Source organism: Ovis aries, chromosome 3, assembly GCF_016772045.2.
Source record: "Ovis aries strain OAR_USU_Benz2616 breed Rambouillet chromosome 3, ARS-UI_Ramb_v3.0, whole genome shotgun sequence".
In the NCBI taxonomy this organism is placed as follows: Eukaryota; Metazoa; Chordata; class Mammalia; order Artiodactyla; family Bovidae; genus Ovis; species Ovis aries.
In genome coordinates, this window is record NC_056056.1 from 208199526 (window position 1) to 208221022 (window position 21497).

At 40.2% G+C, this 21497-nt stretch overlaps 1 protein-coding gene across 1 annotated transcript in view; it reads right to left on the reverse strand.

The window, feature by feature from the left end:
* LOC114114063 (antigen WC1.1) overlaps nucleotides 1-21497 on the reverse strand; it is a 65897-nt gene that overhangs the window by 31999 nt on the left and 12401 nt on the right. Inside the window, 2 exon segments of the mRNA XM_060413470.1 lie at nucleotides 18901-19092; nucleotides 19186-19494. Coding sequence (XP_060269453.1) covers nucleotides 18901-19092; nucleotides 19186-19494 — 501 coding nt within the window.

Below are 21497 nucleotides of genomic sequence, written 5' to 3' on the forward strand. Positions count from 1 at the left end.
AATAAACTCAAAATGGACTAAAGATCTAAATGTAAGACCAGAAACTATAAAACTCCTAGAGGAGAACATAGGCAAAACACTCTCTGACATAAATCAGGATCCTCTATGATCCACCTCCCAGAATTCTGGAAATAAAAGCAAAAATAAACAAATGGGATCTAATTAAAATTAAAAGCTTCTGCACAAAAAAGGAAAATATGAGCAAGGTGAAAAGACAGCCTTCTGAATGGGAGAAAATCATAGCAAATGAAGCAACTGACAAACAACTAATCTCAAAAATATACAAGCAACTTATGCAGCTCAATTCCAGAAAAATAAACGACCCAATCAAAAAATGGGCCAAAGAACTAAATAGACATTTCTCCAAAGAAGACATACGGATGGCTAACAAACACATGAAAAGATGCTCAACATCACTCATTATTAGAGAAATGCAAATCAAAACCACAATGAGGTACCACTTCACACCAGTCAGAATGGCTGCGATCCAAAAATCTGCAAGCAATAAATGCTGGAGAGGGTGTGGAGAAAAGGGAACCCTCCTACACTGTTGGTGGGAATGCAAACTAGTTCAGCCACTATGGAGAACAGTGTGGAGATTCCTTAAAAAATTGCAAATAGAACTACCTTATGACCCAGCAATCCCACTGCTGGGCATACACACCGAGGAAACCAGAATTGAAAGAGACACATGTACCCCAATGTTCATCGCAGCACTGTTTATGATAGCCAGGACATGGAAACAACCTAGATGTCCATCAGCAGATGAATGGATAAGAAAGCTATGGTACATATACACAATGGAGTATTACTCAGCCGTTAAAAAGAATTCATTTGAATCAGTTCTGATGAGATGGATGAAACTGGAGCCGATTATACAGAGTGAAGTAAGCCAGAAAGAAAAACACCAATACAGTATACTAACACATATATATGGAATTTAGGAAGATGGCAATGACGACCCTGTATGCAAGACAGGAAAAGAGACACAGATGTGTATAACGGACTTTTGGACTCAGAGGGAGAGGGACAGGGTGGGATGATTTGGGAGAATGCCATTCTAACATGTATACTATCATGTGAATTGAATCGCCAGTCTATGTCTGACGCAGGATGCAGCATGCTTGGGGCTGGTGCATGGGGATGACTCAGAAAGATGTTATGGGGAGGGAGGTGGGAGGCGGGTTCATGTTTGGGAATGCATGTAAGAATTAAAGATTTTAAAAATAAAATAAATAAATAAATAAATAAGAAAAATAAATAAATAAAATAAAATAAAAAAGAAACAGTAAATGTATTCAACATTTGTTGACCTGACATGGATTAAATTATGTTAAAATTCTAAAGTGTGGAGGTTATTTCAATGTTACCCAAGGATCTATAGCTTCTTTTTCTCTCGGAATTTGCTGATTCATTGCATAATTTAATGATTCAGAATCTGGGCTTGGGCAAGCAGAGCACTATTGTTGTGACAGGAAGCCAGCATAATTTTGGGAGTTACCTGGTGCTGGAGTGACAAAATTAGTCTTGAGAGCCTCTCTCACACAGCACATTTTCTCCTCAAATATCTGCCCAGTATATAAGCTGTGAAGGGCAGGAAGCTAAAGAGCTATACAAAAAGACTTGGAAAGCAGAGTCTTTCTCATTCTCTTGGGTACTGAGCTACCAAAGAATCCAGGCTCTGAACTGAAATCTCTGAAAGTCCCTGTCATAGAGACAGAAAAATCAGAGGTGGACTGAGTGCTACCAAAACGGCAACCCACACTTATTACAGCTCAGTTTTAGGTTATATTTAGATGTTTGAGTGATATACACCCCATCCCCCTATCTTCCTAGCAAAACAAAGGATAAATCCTTTCAGGTATTAGAAAATGTATCAGGAGTATCTTACTTTTTCATATATAATTTATAGCACTCAATAAAAAATAACATGACATTTGAGAAGCTAGAATAACATGAAAAATGACCAAAGTGAAAAAAAGAGATAAGAGAATGCAGAGACACACATAATAGAAATGCATAAGGCTTTTAACTACTACCAATGTGTTTAGGGGAAAAGAGAGAAGGGGAGAATATACAGGGAAAAAGATGAAAAAGTTAACAAATAATCATAAACAAGTAAAAATAGCATTGCCAACCTAAAATAAAATATCTAGGTTTAAAAAGTGAATGAATAAGTCAAATAAATTTTAGATAGAACTTAGAATATAGTGGTTTAGAGGAGTCATAAAGATGAGAGATGGGAAGGAAAATAAAGAGTAGGAAAGGGAGAAGAGATACAGAGACACAGAGGCAGAACTACAGAAGTCATATTTGAAGATATAATAAGAGAGAATTTAATATAAACTAAAGAGTATGAAAACCCCCACTCCTAATAAAGCTGCTGAAAATCAAAAGGAAAAAGGAAAATCTGAAATAATAACAGATTTATTTAATACGAAAGGAAGAGTGAAAAAAGGAGAGAAAAAGGAACATATAGCATGTGGATCTATTAAAAGCAAATGGCAGATACCAACACATCAATATCAGTAATTGCATTTACAGTGAATGGATTAAGATAAAACATAACTGATGCAAATGTTACTTGCAAAATAATCACCTTATGCTATGAAAACAAAGAAATGTCGAAAGTAAAATGATGGGGAAAATGTACCAACTGTAAGAAAGCTGGAATAGCTTTATCGATGTCCCAGAAAGTAGAAAAGATACACTAATTGACAGCAGTCCTGATAGAGGGCATCAGAGGGCAGACAGACTGAAACCACAATCACAGAAAACTAGCCAACCTGATCACATTGACCACAGCCTTATCTAACTCAATGAAACTAAGCCATGCCGTGTAGGGCCAACCAAGACAGATGGGTCACAGTGGAGAGTTCTGACAAAATGTGGTCCACTGGAGAAGGGAATGGCAAACCACTGCAGGATTCTTGCCTTGAAAACCCCATGAACAGTATGAAAAGGCAAAAGATAGGACACTGAAAGATGAACTCCCCAGGTCAGTAGGTGCCCAATATGCTACTGGAGATCACTGGAGAAATAGCTCCAGAAAGAATGAAGGTAGGGAGCCAAGGCAAAAACAACACCCAGTTGTGGATGTGACTGGTGATAGAAGCAAGGTCCACTGGTGTAAAGAGCAATATTGCATAGGAACCTGGAATGTTAGGTCCATGAATGAAGGGAAATTGGAAGTGGTCAAACAGGAGATGGCAACAGTGAATGTCGACATTCTAGGAATTGGTGAGCTAAAATGGACTGGAATAGGTGAATTTAACTCATATGACCATTATATCTACTACTGTGGGCAGGAATCGCTTAGAAGAAATGGAGTAACCATCATAGTCAACAAAAGAGTCTGAAATGCAGTGCTTGGATACAGTCTCAAAAACAACAGAATGATCTCTCTGTTCATCTCCAAGGCAAACCATTCAATATCATGGTAATGCAAGTCTATGCCCCAACCAGTAATGCTGAAGAAGCTGAGGTTGAATGGTTCTATGAAGACCTACATGACCTTTTAGAACTAACACCCCCAAAAGATGTCCTTTTCCTTTTAAGGGACTGGAATCCCAAAGTATGAAGTCAAGAAACATCTGGAGTAACAGGCAAATTTGACCTTGGATTACAGAATGAAGCAGGGAAAACGCTAATAGAGTTTTGCGAAGACAACGCACTGATCACAGCAAACACCCTCTTCCAACAACACAAGAGAAGACTCTACTCATGGACATCACCAGATGGCCAACACTGAAATCCAATAGATTATATTCTTTGCAGCCAAAGATGGAGAAGCTCTATACAGTAACCAGACCAGGAGCTGACGGTGGCTCCGATAATTAACTGCTTATTACAAATTCAGACTTAAACTGAAAAAAAAAGGGGGGGGGGGACACTAGACGATTCAGGTATGACCTAAATCAAATCCCTTATGACTATACAGTGGAAGTGAGAAATAGATTTAAAGGGCTATATCTCATAGACAGAGTGCCTGATGAACTATGGACGCAGGTTCATGACACTGTACAGGAGACAGAAATAAAGACCACCCCCAAGAAAAAGAAATACAAAAAAGCAAAATGGCTGTCTGAGGAGGCCTTACAAATAGCTGTGAAAGGAAGGGAAGTGAAAAGCAAAGGAGAAAAGGAAAGATATACCCATTTGAATGCAGAGTTCAAAAGAAGAGCAAGGAAAGATAAGAAAGGCTTCCTCAGCGATCAGTGCAAAGAAATAGAGGAAAACAATAGAATGGGAAAGACTAGAGATCTCTTCAAGAAAATTAGAGATACCAAGGGAACATTTCAAGCAAAGATTGGGTAAATAAAAGACAGAAATGGTATGAACCTAACAGAAGCAGAAGATGTTAAGAAGAGGTGGCAAGAATACACAGAAGTACTGTACAAAAGAGATCTTCTTGACCAAGATAATCATGATGGTGTGATCACTCACACTCACCTAGAGCCAGACATCCTGGAATGTGAAGTCAAGTGGGCCTTAAGAAGCATCACTATGAACAAAACTAGTGGAGGGATGGAATTCCAGTTGAGCTCTTTCAAATCCTGAAAGATGATGCTGTGAAGCGCTGCACTCAATAGGCCAGCAAATTTGGAAAACTCAGCAGTAGCCACAGGACTGGAAAAGGTCAGTTTTCATTCCAATCACAAAGAAAGGCGATGCCAAAGAATGCTCAAACTACCGCACAATTGCACTCATCTCACATGCTAGTAAAGTAATGCTCAAAATTCTCCAAACCAGGCTTCAGCAATACATGAACCGTGAACTTCCAGATGTTCAAGTTGGTTTTAGAAAAGGCAGAGGAACCAGAGATCAAATTGCCAACATCTGTTGGATCATGGAGAAAGCAAGAGAGTTCCAGGAAAACATCTATTTCTGCCTTATTGACTATGCCAAAACCTTTGACTGTGTTGATCACAATAAACTGTGGAAAATTCTTCAAGAGAAGGGAATACCAGACCACCTGAGCTGCCTCTTGAGAAACCTGTATGTAGGTCAGGAAGCAACAGTTAGAACTGGACATGGAACAACAGACTGTTTCCAAATAGGAAAAAGTGCATCAAGCCTGTATATTGTCATCCTGCTTATTTAACTTATATACAGAGTACATCATAAGAGACGCTGGGCTGGATGAAGCAAAAGCTGGAATCAAGATTGCCGGGAGAAATATCAATAACCTCAGATATGCAGATGACACAACCCTTATGGCAGAAAAAGAAGAAGAACTGAAGAGCCTCTTGATGAAAGTGAAAGAGGAGAATGAAAAAGTCAGCTTAAAGCTCAACATTCAGGAAACTAAGATCATGGCATCCGGTCCCATCACTTCATGGCAAATGGATATGGAAACAGTGGAAACAGTGGCTAACTTTATTTGGGGGGGGGGGGCTCCAAAATCACTGCAGATGGTGACTGCAGCCATGAAATTAAAAGACACTTGCTCCTTGGAAGGAATGTTATGGCAAACCTAGACAGCATATTAAAAAGGAGAGACATTACTTTGCCAATAAAGGTTCATCCAGTCAAAGCTATGGTTTTTCTGGTAGTCATGTATGGATGTGAGATTTGGACTGTAAAGAAAGCTGAGCAATGGAGAATTGATGTTTTTGAACTGTGGTGTTGGAGAAGACTCTTGAGAATCCCTTGGAATGCAAGGAGATCCAACCAGTCCATCCTAGAGGAGATCAGTCCTGAGTATTCACTGGAAGGACTGATGTTGAAGCTGAAATTCCAATATTTTGGCCACCTGATGTGAAGAGCTGACTCATTTCAAAAGACCCTGATGCTGAGAAAGATTGGGGGCAGAAGGAGAAGGGGATGACAGAGGATGAGATTGCTGGATGGCATCACTGACTCAACGGACATGAGTTTGGATAAACTCTGGGAATCGGTGATGGACAGGGAGGCCTGGCGTGCTGCAGTCCATGGAGTCGCAAAGAGTCAGACACAACTGAGCAACTGAACCGAACTGAACTGAACACGAATTGAATTAAAGAGGGAATTTTCATGATCATAATGAGGTGTACCCTTTATAAAGATATAGACATCAAAATTCAAGAAAGGTAACAGTACATAACTTTGAAATATACTTGACAGAATGAAAAGAATAGGCAAAATCACAATCAAAATGGGGGATTATTACTGTGTCTTTTTCAATAGCATACAGACCAGACATACAAAAAGCAAAGGATACAGTAGATGTACAGGAAAATAGTCAGCACATTAACCAAGTAACACATAGAGCAATGCACCCAACAATGCAAGAGTTCACAATACTGTAAATGCACTCAGAGCTTTTACCAAAATGACCACATAATGGGACAAAATCTTTCACTCTTTGAATTCATACAGAGTATTTACTTTGACCACAGTGGAATGAAATTAAGAATTAAAAAGAAAATATTGTTAGCCATCCCTATTTTGGGAAATTCAGCAACACTCTTCCAAAAAACACCTGAGTCTGGGAATAAATTTAAAATTTACCAAATATTGTGAAATAATGATAATAAAAATACAATAATAATGATAATAAACACAAAATAATGATATTAACATAAATTCTTCTAATGAAACTCAAGGGAAATTTATACTCTAGATTTAGAGAAGAGGAAAGACTGAAAGTGAAAAAATTGTAAGCTTCGGTTAAGAAACTAGGAGATGAGAAAGCCTAAAGAATATAGAACATTGGGGTTAATTTAAAAAGGAACAAAAATGAATGGAAAAGAAGGTAAGCATAAGATAGAAAGCATAGAAGAAAACCCTTTAAACGTGGCTCATTGAAAATTGATGAACACTGATCAATACCAATGAAGAGCAGAGAGAAAATGAAGTTAACAATAGCAAGAACGAAAAGGGACATCACTATAAATCATACAGATTTTTTGGTCATAGTTTTTGTGTTGTTTGTTTGTTCTTGGCTGTGCTGTGGCCCGTGGGATCTTAGTTCCCAGGTCAGGGATTGAACCTGGACCCACGGCAGTGAAAGTCCAGAGATTTAACCCCTGGATTGCATAGCTTTATTAATATAATTTATACATTTAATGTGGATAAGTACACAGAAAGTGTCTTTCTCCACAGCCTTGCCAACACTTAAGTGTCTTTTCAAAAAAACAGTCATTCTGACATGTGTGATATCTCTTTGTGGTTTTGATTTACATTTTCCTGATGATTGACAATGTCAAGCATTTTCATATACCCATTGGCCATTTGTATGTTTTCTTTAGAAAATGTCTATTCAAGCCCTTGGCCAATTTTTTTAATTGAGTTATTAGGTTTTGGATTTTTTTTTTCTTGAGTTGCAGGAGTTCCTTATTTGTTTGGAAATTAATACCTTATATAGTTTGTGCTAGCTTGCTTTTTCACTCTGTTGATGTTTCCTTTGGCTTGAAGAAGCTTTTTAGTTTGATATATTCCCACTTGTCTATTTTTGCTTTGTTGCCTGTACTTTTGACATCATATCCATGAAATCATTAAGCAATGTGTTTTTATTTTGTGATGAATCTATCACATATCTAAAATATAATTCTTATCTGGTGACGATATTATACAATCACACATAGTAAAATAAATTCAGATAAATAAGTGAATTCAAAATTAGATTTTGAATATTCTTTAGTGGAACTATAAAATCATTTGCAGAAAATAAAACTTGATTCAATGTTATTTTGAGATTAAGAATGGCATATGAAACATTTCATTAAAGGCAGAAGTCAAAAAAGTAAACCATTATAGATTCAATAACATAACCCCCACATTCACGTATATAACTTTAAACATATATGCAAAAAATTGGGGAAATATTTACAAAAATATTTAAGAAAGAGTAAGTGATGTTTTTTTATAAGACTATAAAGAAAGATGAGCACTGAAGAATTGATGCTTTTGAACTGTGGTGTTGGAGAAGACTCTTGAGAGTCCCTTGGACTGCAAGGAGATCCAACCAGTCCATCTTAAAGGAGATCAGTCCTGAGTGTTCATTGCAAGGACTGATGTTGAAGCTGACACAACTGAGCAACTGAAGTGATGTTTGTTTATAGAGAGTTCCTATAAATAAATAAAAAATTTTAAAACATTCTAGAGAAAAAAATACTGTCATGAAAGATATCTTAAAACTGTAATATAGGAAAGAAGATAATATTTTTGTATATAATGTTTGTGAAAGTCGCTCAGTCGTGTCCAACTCTTTACAACCCCATGGAGTATACAGTCCATGGAATTCTCCAGGCCAGAATACTGGAGTGGGTAGCCTTTCCCTTCCCCAGAGGTCTTCCCAAGCCAGGAATCTCACCTAGGTTTCCCACATTGCAGGCAGATTTTTTGCCTGCTGAGTCATCAGGGAAGCCCAAGAATACTGCAGTGAGTAGCCTATCCTTCTCCAGTGGATCTTCCCGACCCAGGAATCAAACCGGGGTCTCCTGCATTGTAGGCAGATTCTTTACCAGCTTAGCTACCAGGGAAGCCCTCATGTGGATTAAAAAAAAAAAAAGCATGATGCATGTTCTTATGTCAAGACTATGAAGAGAATAATACTCTCTTTTAAAATTAATTATTTGGTTGTCCTGGGTCTTAGTTGCAACATGCAAATTCTTACTTGTGGGATCATAAGAAAAAAAAATTGTAACTACATGTAGTGGTGGATATTACTGTGCGTGTGGTGATGACTTACCGATATGTACAAAAACATAAACACTATATTTTACACTTAGAACTAATATAATATTACAAGAATTACATCTCAATGAAATATTTTAACAAACAAGATTGGAATATGTGGATAAAATTAATTTCATCCTTACCTCATTTAGGCTTCTCTGGTGGCACAGACAGTAAAGAATCTGACTACAATGTGGGAGACTCAATTGCAATACCTAGGTTGGGATGATCCCCTGGAGAAGGGAATGGAAACCCATTCCAGTATTCTTGCCTGGCAAATTCCGTAGACCGAGGAGCCTGGCAGGCAGACACAAAGAGCCGGACATGACTGAGTGACTAACATTTTCACTTAATGTCATTTTGGGGACCCAAATTAAACTCATCACTTAGATTTTAAAATGTCAAATCTCACTGCATCCTGCAGGGCTGGGACAGACACACAGAAACAGACAGTAAGTCACCTGCACATGAGATATAGGCATCCTCCTTGGGAGAGCATGAAGTGTAATTCCAAGGGTCAGAAGGACACTGCCAGAGAGAGATGTCAGTTTTCCAACACTGGATTCCATCCACCCAATGGGGTCTATAACCTTCTCTAAGAGCAACAGAAGAGTTGAAGATTCCACTGTCCCCACAGCCAAGCTGTCTGCAGATCACAGACACAGCGATGTCTTCCATGGGGCTATGGCAGACACTGCCCCAGGTCCCATTGTAGAAAACTTCCAGCCATCCAGCACACTTCTGGTCCTCGCTCACCATCCTGAGGGCCAGGAATTCTAAGATTGAAACGGGAGGAGACAGGACACAGTAAAAACTTTGCTGCATGTTCTAGGTTTTCCTTTCTTCTAGAAATGGTGAACAGTCATCTCTGACCTTGCTCAAGAGATACCCACTAGATGACAAGACTGACATCACCTCCCTTATAACTAACCTTGTCCATTTGTGTCTGTATTTCTATTTCTACCACAATGGTGTAGTGGATATGAACTGAGGGGAAGACCAAACTGTGTGGGTGCTAGTAGGGAGGGCAGCTGAATTCTGCTTCCTAACAAAATCTTTGAAGAGTATGTTAAGGGATGTAATGTGGATATTAGGGAGATAGGCAGAATAGTTAACCCCAAAATGTCCACATCCCCAACTCTGCAACCTGTGAATATGTTACCATACCTGACAAGAGGGATTTATAGATGTGATTATGGTAAGGACCTTGGGATGGTGAGATTAAGCTAGACTATTGTATTAACAATGTGAGCCCAGTCTGAGCACATCCTTAGACCCACTATCCTTAAACATGGACTACATTTCTTAGCTCTTCCTAGAGAGAGAAATGTGACTCTGGATAATATCTGGAGGCCTGCAGGATTGCTGGTCTCATAATGGATAAAGGAGGCTGTGAACCAAGGGATGTAGGCAGTTTCTGGAAGCTTGAGAATTCCATGGACAGAGGGGCAGGGCAAGATAGAGTCCATGGGATCACAAAGAGTCAGGCACGACTGTGTGACTTTCTTTTCTTTTCTTTTCTTTTTTCATCTAGAAGATTTAAAGGACAAGAAATAGATTCTCCCCCAGAGACACAGAAGTGATGCAGCCCTGCTGAAGCCTTGATCCAGGCCTAGTGAGATCCCTGCTGGATATCTAAGCTACAGAAGTGTAAGGAAATAAATTTATGTTATTTTAACCCACTAATTGGTAAATTGTTACTGAAGCAAACGGAAACCAGTACCGTGGGTTTAAATTTTTTGTATGTAACTGGAGAGAGAACCCTGCTTTCAAGAAAAACTGTAAAAAGCGGCACTGCCAGGAAACCTGCTGAGAAGAAAGGACCAGATCCTCAGCTGCTGCAGAAGGAAGTGAAAGCACATCGTCTTCACGTCTGCTGGAAAGACAGGCTCCATGGGAGGAAGCCTCCTTCTCTGGTCGTTTCAGCATCTCTCCCTCAGGGCTCAGACCCCTGTCCTCCAGGGCCCCACCCCTCCCCCAGCCTGTGGACAGTGTGCAGCGCGGACCTGAGCAGATGACCCCCGCGTCCTGCTTGTATCTGCAGTCATGCTGCCCCCAGCCCCAAAAAGGGCACTTCCACACATGAGACTCATTTCCTGTGCAGTTCAGGTCGTCCAGCCAGATGGGCCCTGATCCCGCCCCAAAGTGAGCAGACCCCGTGGCATTGAGGGCTTCTCCACAGCCCAGCTGCCTGCACACCACGCGGGCATCGTCCAGGTCCCAGCCATCATCACAGATGGTGCCCCAGGAGCCCTGGTCAAGGATCTCCACTCTGCCGGCGCAGGGACCGCCCCCGTTCACCAGGCGGAGCTGCCTGCTGTCTGAGGAGAGAGAAATGGGACAATGGGGCGGTGACCTGGGGAATGAAAAGGATCTTTTGTCCTGTGGGACCCTCACCTGAGCAGTGGGGGGCGCTCTCCTCTGAGGCCACAGAGCCTTCAGGTTGAGACAAGGAGTCGTTGCACTGGGGAAGCACCTGGATCTGATTTCCTGAAGAAACAATGATCAGAAGTCTGGAACGGTTGAAGAACAAGAAATTGAATTAAGGGAAATAATGACCTGGTAATGGACCTTATATGAAAGCTGTGTTCAGTTCACTTCAGTTCATTCACTCAGTCATGTCTGACTGTTTGCAAACCCATGAACTGCAGCACGCAAGGCCTGCTTGTCCATCACCAACTCCCCGAGTCCACCCAAACTCATGTCCATCCAATTGGTAATACCATCCAACCATCTCATCTTCTGTCGTCCCCTTCTCCTCCTGCCCTCAATCTTTCCCAGCATCAGGGTCTTTTCACATGATAGAGTTCTTCACATCAGGTGGCCAAAATATTGGTGTTTCAGCTTCATCAGTCCTTCCAATGAACACCCAGGACTGATCTCCTCTAGGATGGACTGGTTGGATCTCCTTGCAGTCCAAGGAACTCTCAAGAGCCTTCTCCAACACCACAGTTCAAAAACATCAATTCTTCATTGCTCAGCTTTCTTTACAGTCCAACTCACATCCACACATGACTACTGGAAAAACCATAGCCTTGACTAGACAGATGGACCTTTGTTGACAAAGTATTGTCTCTGTTTTTTAATAAGCTGCGTAGGTTGGCCATAACTTTCCTTCAAAGGAGTAAGCATCTTTTAAGTTCTTGGCCACAGTCACCATCTGCCGTGATTTGGGGGCCCAAAAAATAAAGTCAGCCACTGCTTCCACTGTTTCCCCATCTATTTCCCATGAAGTGAAGGGACCTGATGCCATGATCTTCGTTTTCTGAATGCTGAGCTTTAAGTAAACATTTTCAATCTTCTCTTTCACTTTCATCAAGAAGCTCTTTAGTTCTTTCACTTTCTGCCATAAGGATGGTGTCATCTGCATATCTGAGGTTATTGATATTTCTCCTGGCAGTCTTGATTGCAGCTTATGCTTCATCCAGCCCAGCATTTCTCATGATGTACTCTGCATAGAAGTTAAATAAGCAGGATGACAATATACAGCTTTGATGTACTCCTTTTCCTATTTGCAACCAGTCTGTTGTTCCATGCCCAGTTCTAACTGTTGCTTTATGACCTGCATACAGGTTTCTCAAGAGGCAGCTCAGGTGGTCTGGTATTCCCATTTCTCTCAGAATTTTCCGCAGTTTATTGTGATCCACACAGTCAAAGGCTTCTGCATAGTCAAAAAGGCAGAAATAGATATTTTCCTGGAACTCTCTTGCTTTTTTGATTATCCAGTGGATGTTGGCAATTTGATCTCTGGTTCCTTTCCCTCTTCTAAAACTAGCTTGAACATCAGGAATTTCACGGTTCACATATTGCTGAAGCCTGGCTTGGAGAATTTTGAGCATTACTCTACTAGCCTGTGAGATGAGTGCAATTGTGCGGTAGTTTGAGCATTCTTGTCATTGCCTTTCTTTGGGATTGGAATGAAAACTGACCTTTTCCAGTCCTGTGGCTACTGCTGAGTTTTCCAAATTTGCTGGCCTATTGAGTGAAGCACTTCAGAGCATCATCTTTCAGGATTTGAAAGAGCTCAACTGGAATTCCATCCCCTCCACTAGTTTTGTTCATAGTGATGCTTCCTAAGGCCCACTTGACTTCACATTCCAGGATGTCTGGCTCTAGGTGAGTGTGAGTGATCACACCATCACCATTATCCAGGTCATGAAGATCTCTTTTGTACAGTACTTCTGTGTATTCTTGCCACCTCTTCTTAACATCTTCTGCTTCTGTTAGGTCCATACCATTTCTGTCCTTTATTGACCCAATCTTTGCTTGAAATGTTCCCTTGGTATCTCTAATTTTTTTGAAGAGATCTCTAGTCTTTCCCATTCTATTGTTTTCCTCTATTTATTGCACTGATCGCTGAGGAAGCCTTTCTTATCTTTCCTTGCTCTTCTTTGGAACTCTGCATTCAAATGGGTATATCTTTCCTTTTCTCTTTTGCTTTTTGCTTGTCTTCTTTTCACAGCTATTTGTAAGGCCTCCTCAGACAGCCATTTTGCTTTTTTGCATTTCTTTTCCATAGGGGTGGTCTTGATTCCTGTCTCCTGTACAGTGTCATGAATCTCCGTCCATAGTTCATCAGGCACTCTGTCAGATCTAGTCCCTTAAATCTATTTCTCACTTCCACTGTATAGTCATAAAAGATTTCATTTAGGTCATACCTGAATGGTCTAGTGTTTTTCCCCACTTTCTTCAATTCAAGTCTGAATTTGGCAATAAGGAGTTCATGATCTGAGCTACAGTCAGCTCTGGGTCTTGTTTTTGCTCCCTGCATAGAGCTTTTCCATCTTTGGCTGCAAAGAATATAATCAGTCTGATTTCGGTGTTGACCATCTGGTGATCTCCATGTGTAGAATCTTCTCATGTGTTGTTGGAAGAGGATGTTTGCTATGAAAGCTGTGACCCAGCAGTAAAATTATCATACTCTTATTGTTCACCATCTCCGTGGAGAGTTCTGCTTCTGACAGTATCACAATTTTTGTTTTAACCCAAGTATTGCTATAAGAATGAGTTAAGTAAGTTGTTGTATCCCTAAATCTATCCCTGTGCTGTGCTTAGTCACTCAATAATTCAGACTGTTTGTGACCCCATGGACTATAGCCCACCAGGCTCCTCTGCCCATAGGATTTTTCAATCAAGAATACTGGAGTGAGTTGTCATGCCCTCCTCCAGGGGATCTTCCCAATCCAGGGATCAAACCCAGGTCTCCTGCATTGCAGGCAGATTCTTTACCATCTGAGCCACGAGGAAAGGCCAAATCTATCCCTAAGTAAAGGCAAAACAAAATTCTTTCTGAAAGATTTCTACTATTTCTTCAATGTCTAACTTTAAAACAAACACTTAAATAAAATAGATCTCGTGAAAAACAGAAGGGAAAAAGGAGACATTGGAAAGAATTTCCCAGGTTTTTCAGCTGCTAGATTTACCTGACAGAGAATTTAAATAGCCATGATTAAAGTGTTTATGGAAATAATAGACAAAATGTGTATCTTTGCAGAGAAGTGATAACAAAAGTGAAGTACTTCTAGAGCTGAAAAATGTGTTAGCTGAAATTAAGAACTAAAGAATAATAGTAGCCATGCACTAGCTCAGCATAAAGTAGAAACATTACAGTGAAAGATCAGAGGATATTCTGCAATCCAGAATTTCAGGGCACATGAAAAGAGTTCTGGTTATGTTGTTGTATAGAAGATTTTCCCCTAAAATTTAGCCCAGTTCAGTTCAGTCACTCAGTCATGTCCAACTCTTTGTGACCCCATTGACTGAAGCTCACCAAACTTCCCTGTCCATCACCAACTCCCAGAGCTTGCTCAAACTCATGTCCATCAAGTCGGTGATGCCATCTAACCATCTCATCCTCCCACCCTCAATCTTACAGCATCAAGGTCTTTTCCAACAAGTCAGTTCTTCTCATCAGGTGGCCAAAGTATTGGAGCTTCAGCTTCAGAATCAGTCCTTCCAATGAATATTCAGGGCTGATTTCTATCAGCATCCACTCGTTTGATCTCCTTGCAGTCCAGGGGACTCTAAGCAGTCTTCCCCAACACCACAGTTCAAAAGCATCAATTCTTTACACTCAGCCTTCTTTATGGTCCAACTCTTACATCCATACATGACTACTGGAAAAGCCATAGATTTGACTAAATGGACAATTGTCAGCAAAGTAATGTCTCTGCTTTTTAATATGCTGTCTAGGTTTGTCATAGCTTTTCTTCCAAGGAGTAGATGTCTTTTAATTTCATGGCTGCAGTCACCATCTACAGTAATTTTGGAGCCCAAGAAAATAAAGTCTGTCACTGTTTCCATTGTTTCCCCATCTATTTGCCATCAAGAGATGGGACCAAATGCCATGATCTTAGTTTTTCGAATGTTGAGTTTTAAGCCAGCTTTTTCACACTTCTCTTTCACTTTCATCAAGAGGCTCTTTGGGTCCTCTTTGCTTTCTGCCATAAAGGTGGTATCATCAGCATATCTGAGGTTATTGATATTTCTCCTGGCAACCATTGATTCCAGCTCATGCTTCATCCAGCCCAGCAGTTCACATGATGTATTCTGCATATAGGCAGACGCTTTGACTCAGAGGGTAAAGCGTCTGCCTGCAATGCAGGAGACCTGGGTTTGATCCCAGGTCAGGAAGATCCCCTGGAGAAGTAAATGGCAACCCACTCCAGTATTCTTGCCTGGAAAATCCCATGGACAGAGAAGCCTGGTAGACTGTAGTCCATGGGATCGCAAAGAGTCGGACACAACTGAGTGACTTCACAGCAGGGTGACAACATACAGCCTTGACACACTCCTTTCCCAGTTTGGAATCAGTCTGTTTTTCCATGTCCAGTTCTAACTATTGCTTCTTGATCTGCATATAGGAGCCAGGTAATGTGGTCTGGTATTCCCATCTCTTTAAGAATTTTCCATAGTTTGTTATGATCCACACAGTCAAAGGTTTGGCATAGTCAATAAAGCAGAAGTAGATGTTTTTCTGGAACTCTCTTGCTTTTTCTGTGATTCAACGGATGTTAGCAATTTGATCAATATGATAAGGCAAAACTTTTAGCTGAAGAAAAAGAATATATATTTCATTTTGCTTATGACTTTGGGTCATTAATCAGGAAGAAACTCAGTTTGGCAGGCTTTCAGTCAGGTCTTTTAGTGCTGCAATTAGATGTCACCTGGGGCTGAAGTCATTTAAAGACTTGACTGAACTCTGGTTCTGTAAGGAAATTCCCAGAAGTGTCCTAAGGGTAAAGGAACATCATGCCTTCAACTTAATTCAGAAAGATTTTACATATTCAGGAAGAAATGGGACAGAAGGGGAATTGAGAAGGAAGGACACACACACACACACACACACACACACAGATTAAATCAAAATATTGATACTAACATTTAGAAACCCAGGTAAACGTCATAAAGGAATTTTTATATTACTTTTGCAACATTTTAATGTGTCAAGTGACATCAAAATTTAAAAAACTAAACGATGAAAACAACTCAAAGAGAATTCATTGCCAGGGCACTTTCACAAAAAAAAAAATACTCATAATATCAAAAATAATATACCTAGGAGAAATCCTAGTAGAAGATGGGCAAAATCTCTGAGATAAATTCAAGATCTAACTGAATGGAGGGATGTATTATGTCAATGATTTGGAAAATTCAACATTGTCAGTGTCAGTCATCCTCAAATTCTTTGTCTCCTTTCAAATTTTAAAATCTAATCTCAAAAAAATGCCCTTAAGCTTTTCTTTTGGTGAAAATGACAAGCTGATTTCTAAATTCATACAAAATACAAGCAACCAAGAATGACCATCACAGTTGATAAGAAAAGCAACAAAGTTAGAGGAGTTAATATAAAGTAACTCTTGTAAATTAAAATTATTAACACTAACTGCAAAGTTTGAAACTCTGGGAGATAGTGAAGGACACAGAAGCCTGGTGAGCTGTAGTTCATGGGGTCACAAAGAGTCAGACGTGACTTAGTGATTGAACAACAAAACACGACAAAGTTGTGATAATTAAGAAAATGCATTATTGGTGCAAGGATAGACAAATGATAACGTGGAACAGAATAGAGAGTCTTAAAAAGGACAGACATACTTGCCCTTCTGCTTATGACGAAGGCAGCACTGAAGTGGGGAAAAAAATCTTTTCGGGAAAAGAATCTTTTCAGAAAAAGGTTGAGCCAATTGGATGTCCATATGAACACTGACCCTTATCTTACACCAATATCAATCCCAGAAGAAATGCACAATTATATGCAAGAGAAAAATATTAAAATTTCCATAAGACACTCTTGGAGAATATTTTTATGATCTAGGAGTAGGCAAAAATTCTTTTTTTTAAGGATATAAGAAGCATTAAATGTACAGGAAAAAGTTGGCAAGTTATGTTTCCATAATATTTAGAAATGAGTTCATCAAAGGACACCATTTGATTAAGAAAAAGAAAATAAATGACCAAGGGTTAAACATGGAAAGTAAGTAACACATATTTGCATCCAAAGACATTGTCATGGTAAGTTGTAGTATCATGTTTGTAATAGTCAAGAACTGGAAACAACTCAGATTTATACTGTCAGTAGAATTGATCAGTACATGGACATGTGATCATTCAAAGGCATTCGGTTCGGTTCAGTCACTCAGGCGTGTCCGACTCTTTGCGACCCCATGAATCACAGCATACCAGGCCTCCTTGTTCATCACCATCTCCCGGAGTTCACTCAGACTCACGTCCATCGAGTCCGTGATGCCACCCAACCATCTCATCCTCTGCCGTCCCCTTCTCCTCCTGCCCCCAATCCCTCCCAGCATCAGAGTCTTTTCCAATGAGTCAACTCTTCTCATGAAGTGGCCAAAATACTGGAGTTTCAGCTTTAGCATCATTCCTTCCAAAGAAATCCCAGGGTTGATCTTCTTCATAATGGACTGGTAGATCTCCTTGCAGTCCAAGGGACTCTCAAGAGTCTTCTCCAACACCTCAGTTCATAAGCATCAATTCTTCAGTGCTCAGCTTTCTTCACAGTCCAACTCTCACATCCATACATGACCCCAGGAAAAACCATAGCCTTGACTAGACGGACCTTAGTCGGCAAAGTAATGCCTCTGCTTTTGAATATGCTATCTATGTTGGTCATAACTTTTCTTCCAAGGAGTAAGTGTCTTTTAATTAGAACTGGACATGGAACAACAGACTGGTTCCAAATAGGAAAAGGAGTACGTAAAGGCTGTATATTGTCACCCTGCTTATTTAACTTATATGCAGAGTACATCATGAGAAACGCTGGACTGGAAGAAACACAAGCTGGAATTAAGATTGCTGGGAGAAATATCAATAACCTCAGATATGCAGATGACACCACCCTTATAGCAGAAAGTGAAGAGGAACTAAAAAGCCTCTTGATGAAAGTGAAAGAGGAGAGTGAAAAGTTGGCCTAAAGCTCAACATTCAGAAAACGAAGATCATGGCATCCAGTCCCATCACTTCATGGGAAATAGATGGGGAAACAGTGGAAACAGTGTCAGACTGTATTTTGGGGGGCTCCAGAATCACTGCAGATGGTGACTGCAGCCATGAAATTAAAAGATGCTTACTCCTTGGAAGAAAAGTTATGAAAATTCAAAGGCATACTCTACGGTAAGAAAAATAAATAAATAAAGTGCTACAGTATACAACATCATGAGTGAATCTCAAACATAATTTTGAGGCTAAGAAATTAGATACAAAAGCTGCAACATACTGTATCATTTTATATAAAGTTCAAAAATTGATAAAACTCTCTACATTAGCAGAAGTTCAGTAAGCGCTTTTCCCTGTTGAGGAGAGGGGATGACAGTGACATTATTTTTGTTGCTCTGAGGTGGGGTTCATACTGAGGTCTATACTTACTACTCCTACATTGTTTTCTATGATTACATGTAAGCAACAATGTAGCTTAAAAATATATTATTCCCCTTCACACTTCTTGCCCTGACCTGAAAAATGAAGGAACAATGAGAAGATCCATATTTCACCTGAAATATCTGACTTTGAAGTCCATTTTCCCTCCCTCTCTGTTCTTGAGGACATTTCACTCCAGGAGCATCCTGAGCACCAGTAGCCCTTCTCCCTTGCTCTTACCTGAGCAGATCACAGAGGCTGTGTTGCCGTGGGAACAGTCAGGACCACCCAGGGCAGTCACAGGACAACTCCATAGGAAGGACTCTGCCCCGGAGCACTGAAATCAGACTGTTGAGATCTGATCACCTCCTTCCACCAAGTGTGGTCCTCTGGGGGTGGAGATGGTGACTCCACAGCCAAGCTGACGACAGACAACATTGGCATTGGCCAGACTCCACTGGGAGGCACAGAGCGCTCTTCATCGTCCAGAAATGTTCATCTCCACCTGCCCCTCACACTGAGAGGAGCCGTTTGTCATGAGCTGGACTTCTGAGTATGCTGGTAGAAGAATACAGAGTTTCAGCAAAATCATATGACTTTCTCACCTGAACAGGGTGGTCACAGAGTTGAAAGGCCTGACCTGCATCCCACCTGAACTGACAACTTGAGCAGCTCCACTGTGGTGACAAGTGCCCCCTGGACAGGGCACTCTGGGGCAGAACCAGAGCTCAGGCTCCTCCCCCTCACACCTGAACTCTTCAGCCCAGACCCAGGCACTGGACTCTCTGAAGAGCTCATGTCCCAGGACAGACACAGCCTTGCCACACCCCAGCTCTGCACAGATGATCTGGGCAGTGGGGAGGGTGAAGTTCCCATCAGACACTGGGATCCAGTCTTCTTCAGAATACACTTCTACTCGCCCTGAGCAGGGTCCATCCCCTCCAGCCCGATGCACAAATCCTAAGAGGAAACAACAAAACCAGTGAGTTTACATGGTGCTGACTTGAAACCGCGCATTACAGGCCATGATGTGAAAGTTTTTCTTTGTAGAAGTGGAGCATGTAGAGAGTCTTTGACAGTTACTGTCATAATTGAATTTTCTTGAGCAGGTTTCTAAAGAGAAATCCAGGAGGATTACAAGGTCAGTTTGTAATGGCTGAATCCCAAGAACATACAATTTGAGACTGGTTAGAAATCTGAATTCCTTGGTTTAGGAGCCTAGAAACTACAGAGCGCAATTCAGATCATTGGAATGGCTGAATACTGGAAACACATCATTTAGCATTGGTTGAAGAAGTGAATTTCTCATTTAGCACCCTAGGACCTACAGATCCAAGGATAATATATAATATGCAGGCACTTGAAAGTAGAGATATGCCGAACAGAACCCACCCAGAGGAACATGGACTATGAGATGAGAGACCTAGCATCCAGACAAGCTTAGAAAGCTTTCCTGGAACTTGTGGGGCTAATATCCTGATCAGTTTTATCTCCCAGGAGCTAGTCCTCAAGTGGCTTAGGTGAGGGTAAGTCTTGAGGCTGGATCCATGAGGGGATGCCAATCTGTAGACGGTGACAGCTCCAGAGAAGAAATATAGATGCTATCACTAATTCATGTTTATGTAATCATATCTTGTCTTTTCAATGGCAAAAATTTCATGAATTTCTTCAGTGACCTTAGTGGGAAAGAAGATGAGTTAAGAAAACTCAGAGAGTCATAGAGAGAGAGGCCCAGCCATCTCTCTTGAAATCCAAGAATTTGTCAAAGGACCTGGTAGAGTGTGTGTTCTCAGTGGGAGCTTATCAGACAGCTGAGTTTCCAGATCATCTCCTATTAAAGGTTTTTCTTCTGAAACAAGACTCATAGAAAATGCTAATTGATTTTAATACTATCATTGTACTAATTCTAACCACAGAAAAACATGCATTCTTCTCAAGCACAAATGGAATATTCTCCAGGCTAGGTTACAAATAAGCCTTAACAAATTCAAAAATATTAAAATAATTCAAAGTATTTTTCATGACCATAATGGAATGGAACTAAAACTCAATAGTGATAAGGAAACAGGAAATTCATGAATATATAAAAATTAAACCACACACTCCTATTTTAAGACTATTTTCTCTATTTCTATTAAGAATGCCATTGGGATTTAGATAGGAATTGCATTAAATCTGTAGATCACTTTGACAAGTACAGGCATTTTAACAATATTACTTCTTCCAGGCCAGAAGCACATAATGACTTTCCATTGATTATATTGTCTTTAATTTCTTTTTTTTCCCCTTTAAAATTTTATTGGATTATAGTTGATTTACAGTGTTATGTTAGTTTCAGGCATACAACAAATTGATTCAGTTATACATGTACATATATTCATTCTTTTTCAGATTCTTTTCTATATAGGTTATCACAGAATATTTTTAAAATAAATTTATTTATTTTAATTGGAGGCTAATTACTTTACAATATTGTATTGGTTTTGCCATACATCAACATGAATCCGTCACAGGTATATACGTGTTCCCCATCCTGAACCCCCCTCCCTCCTCTCTCCCAGTACCATCCCTCTGGGTCGTCTCAGTGCACCAGCCCCAAACATCCAGTATCATGCATCGAACCTGGACTGGCAATTCATTTCATATATGATGCTATACATGTTTCAATGCCATTCTTTCAAATCATCACACCGTTGCCCTCTCCCACAGAGTCCAAAAGACTGTTCTATATATCTGTGTCTCTTTTGCTGTCTCGCATACAGGGTTATCATTACCATTTTTCTATATTCCATATATATGCATTAGTATACTGTATTGGTGGTTTTCTTTCTGGCTTACTTCACTCTGTATAACAGGCTCTAGTTTCATCCACCTCATTAGAACTGATTCAAATGTATTCTTTTTAATGGCTGAGTAATACTCCATTGTGTATATGTACCACAGCTTTCTTATCCATTCATCTG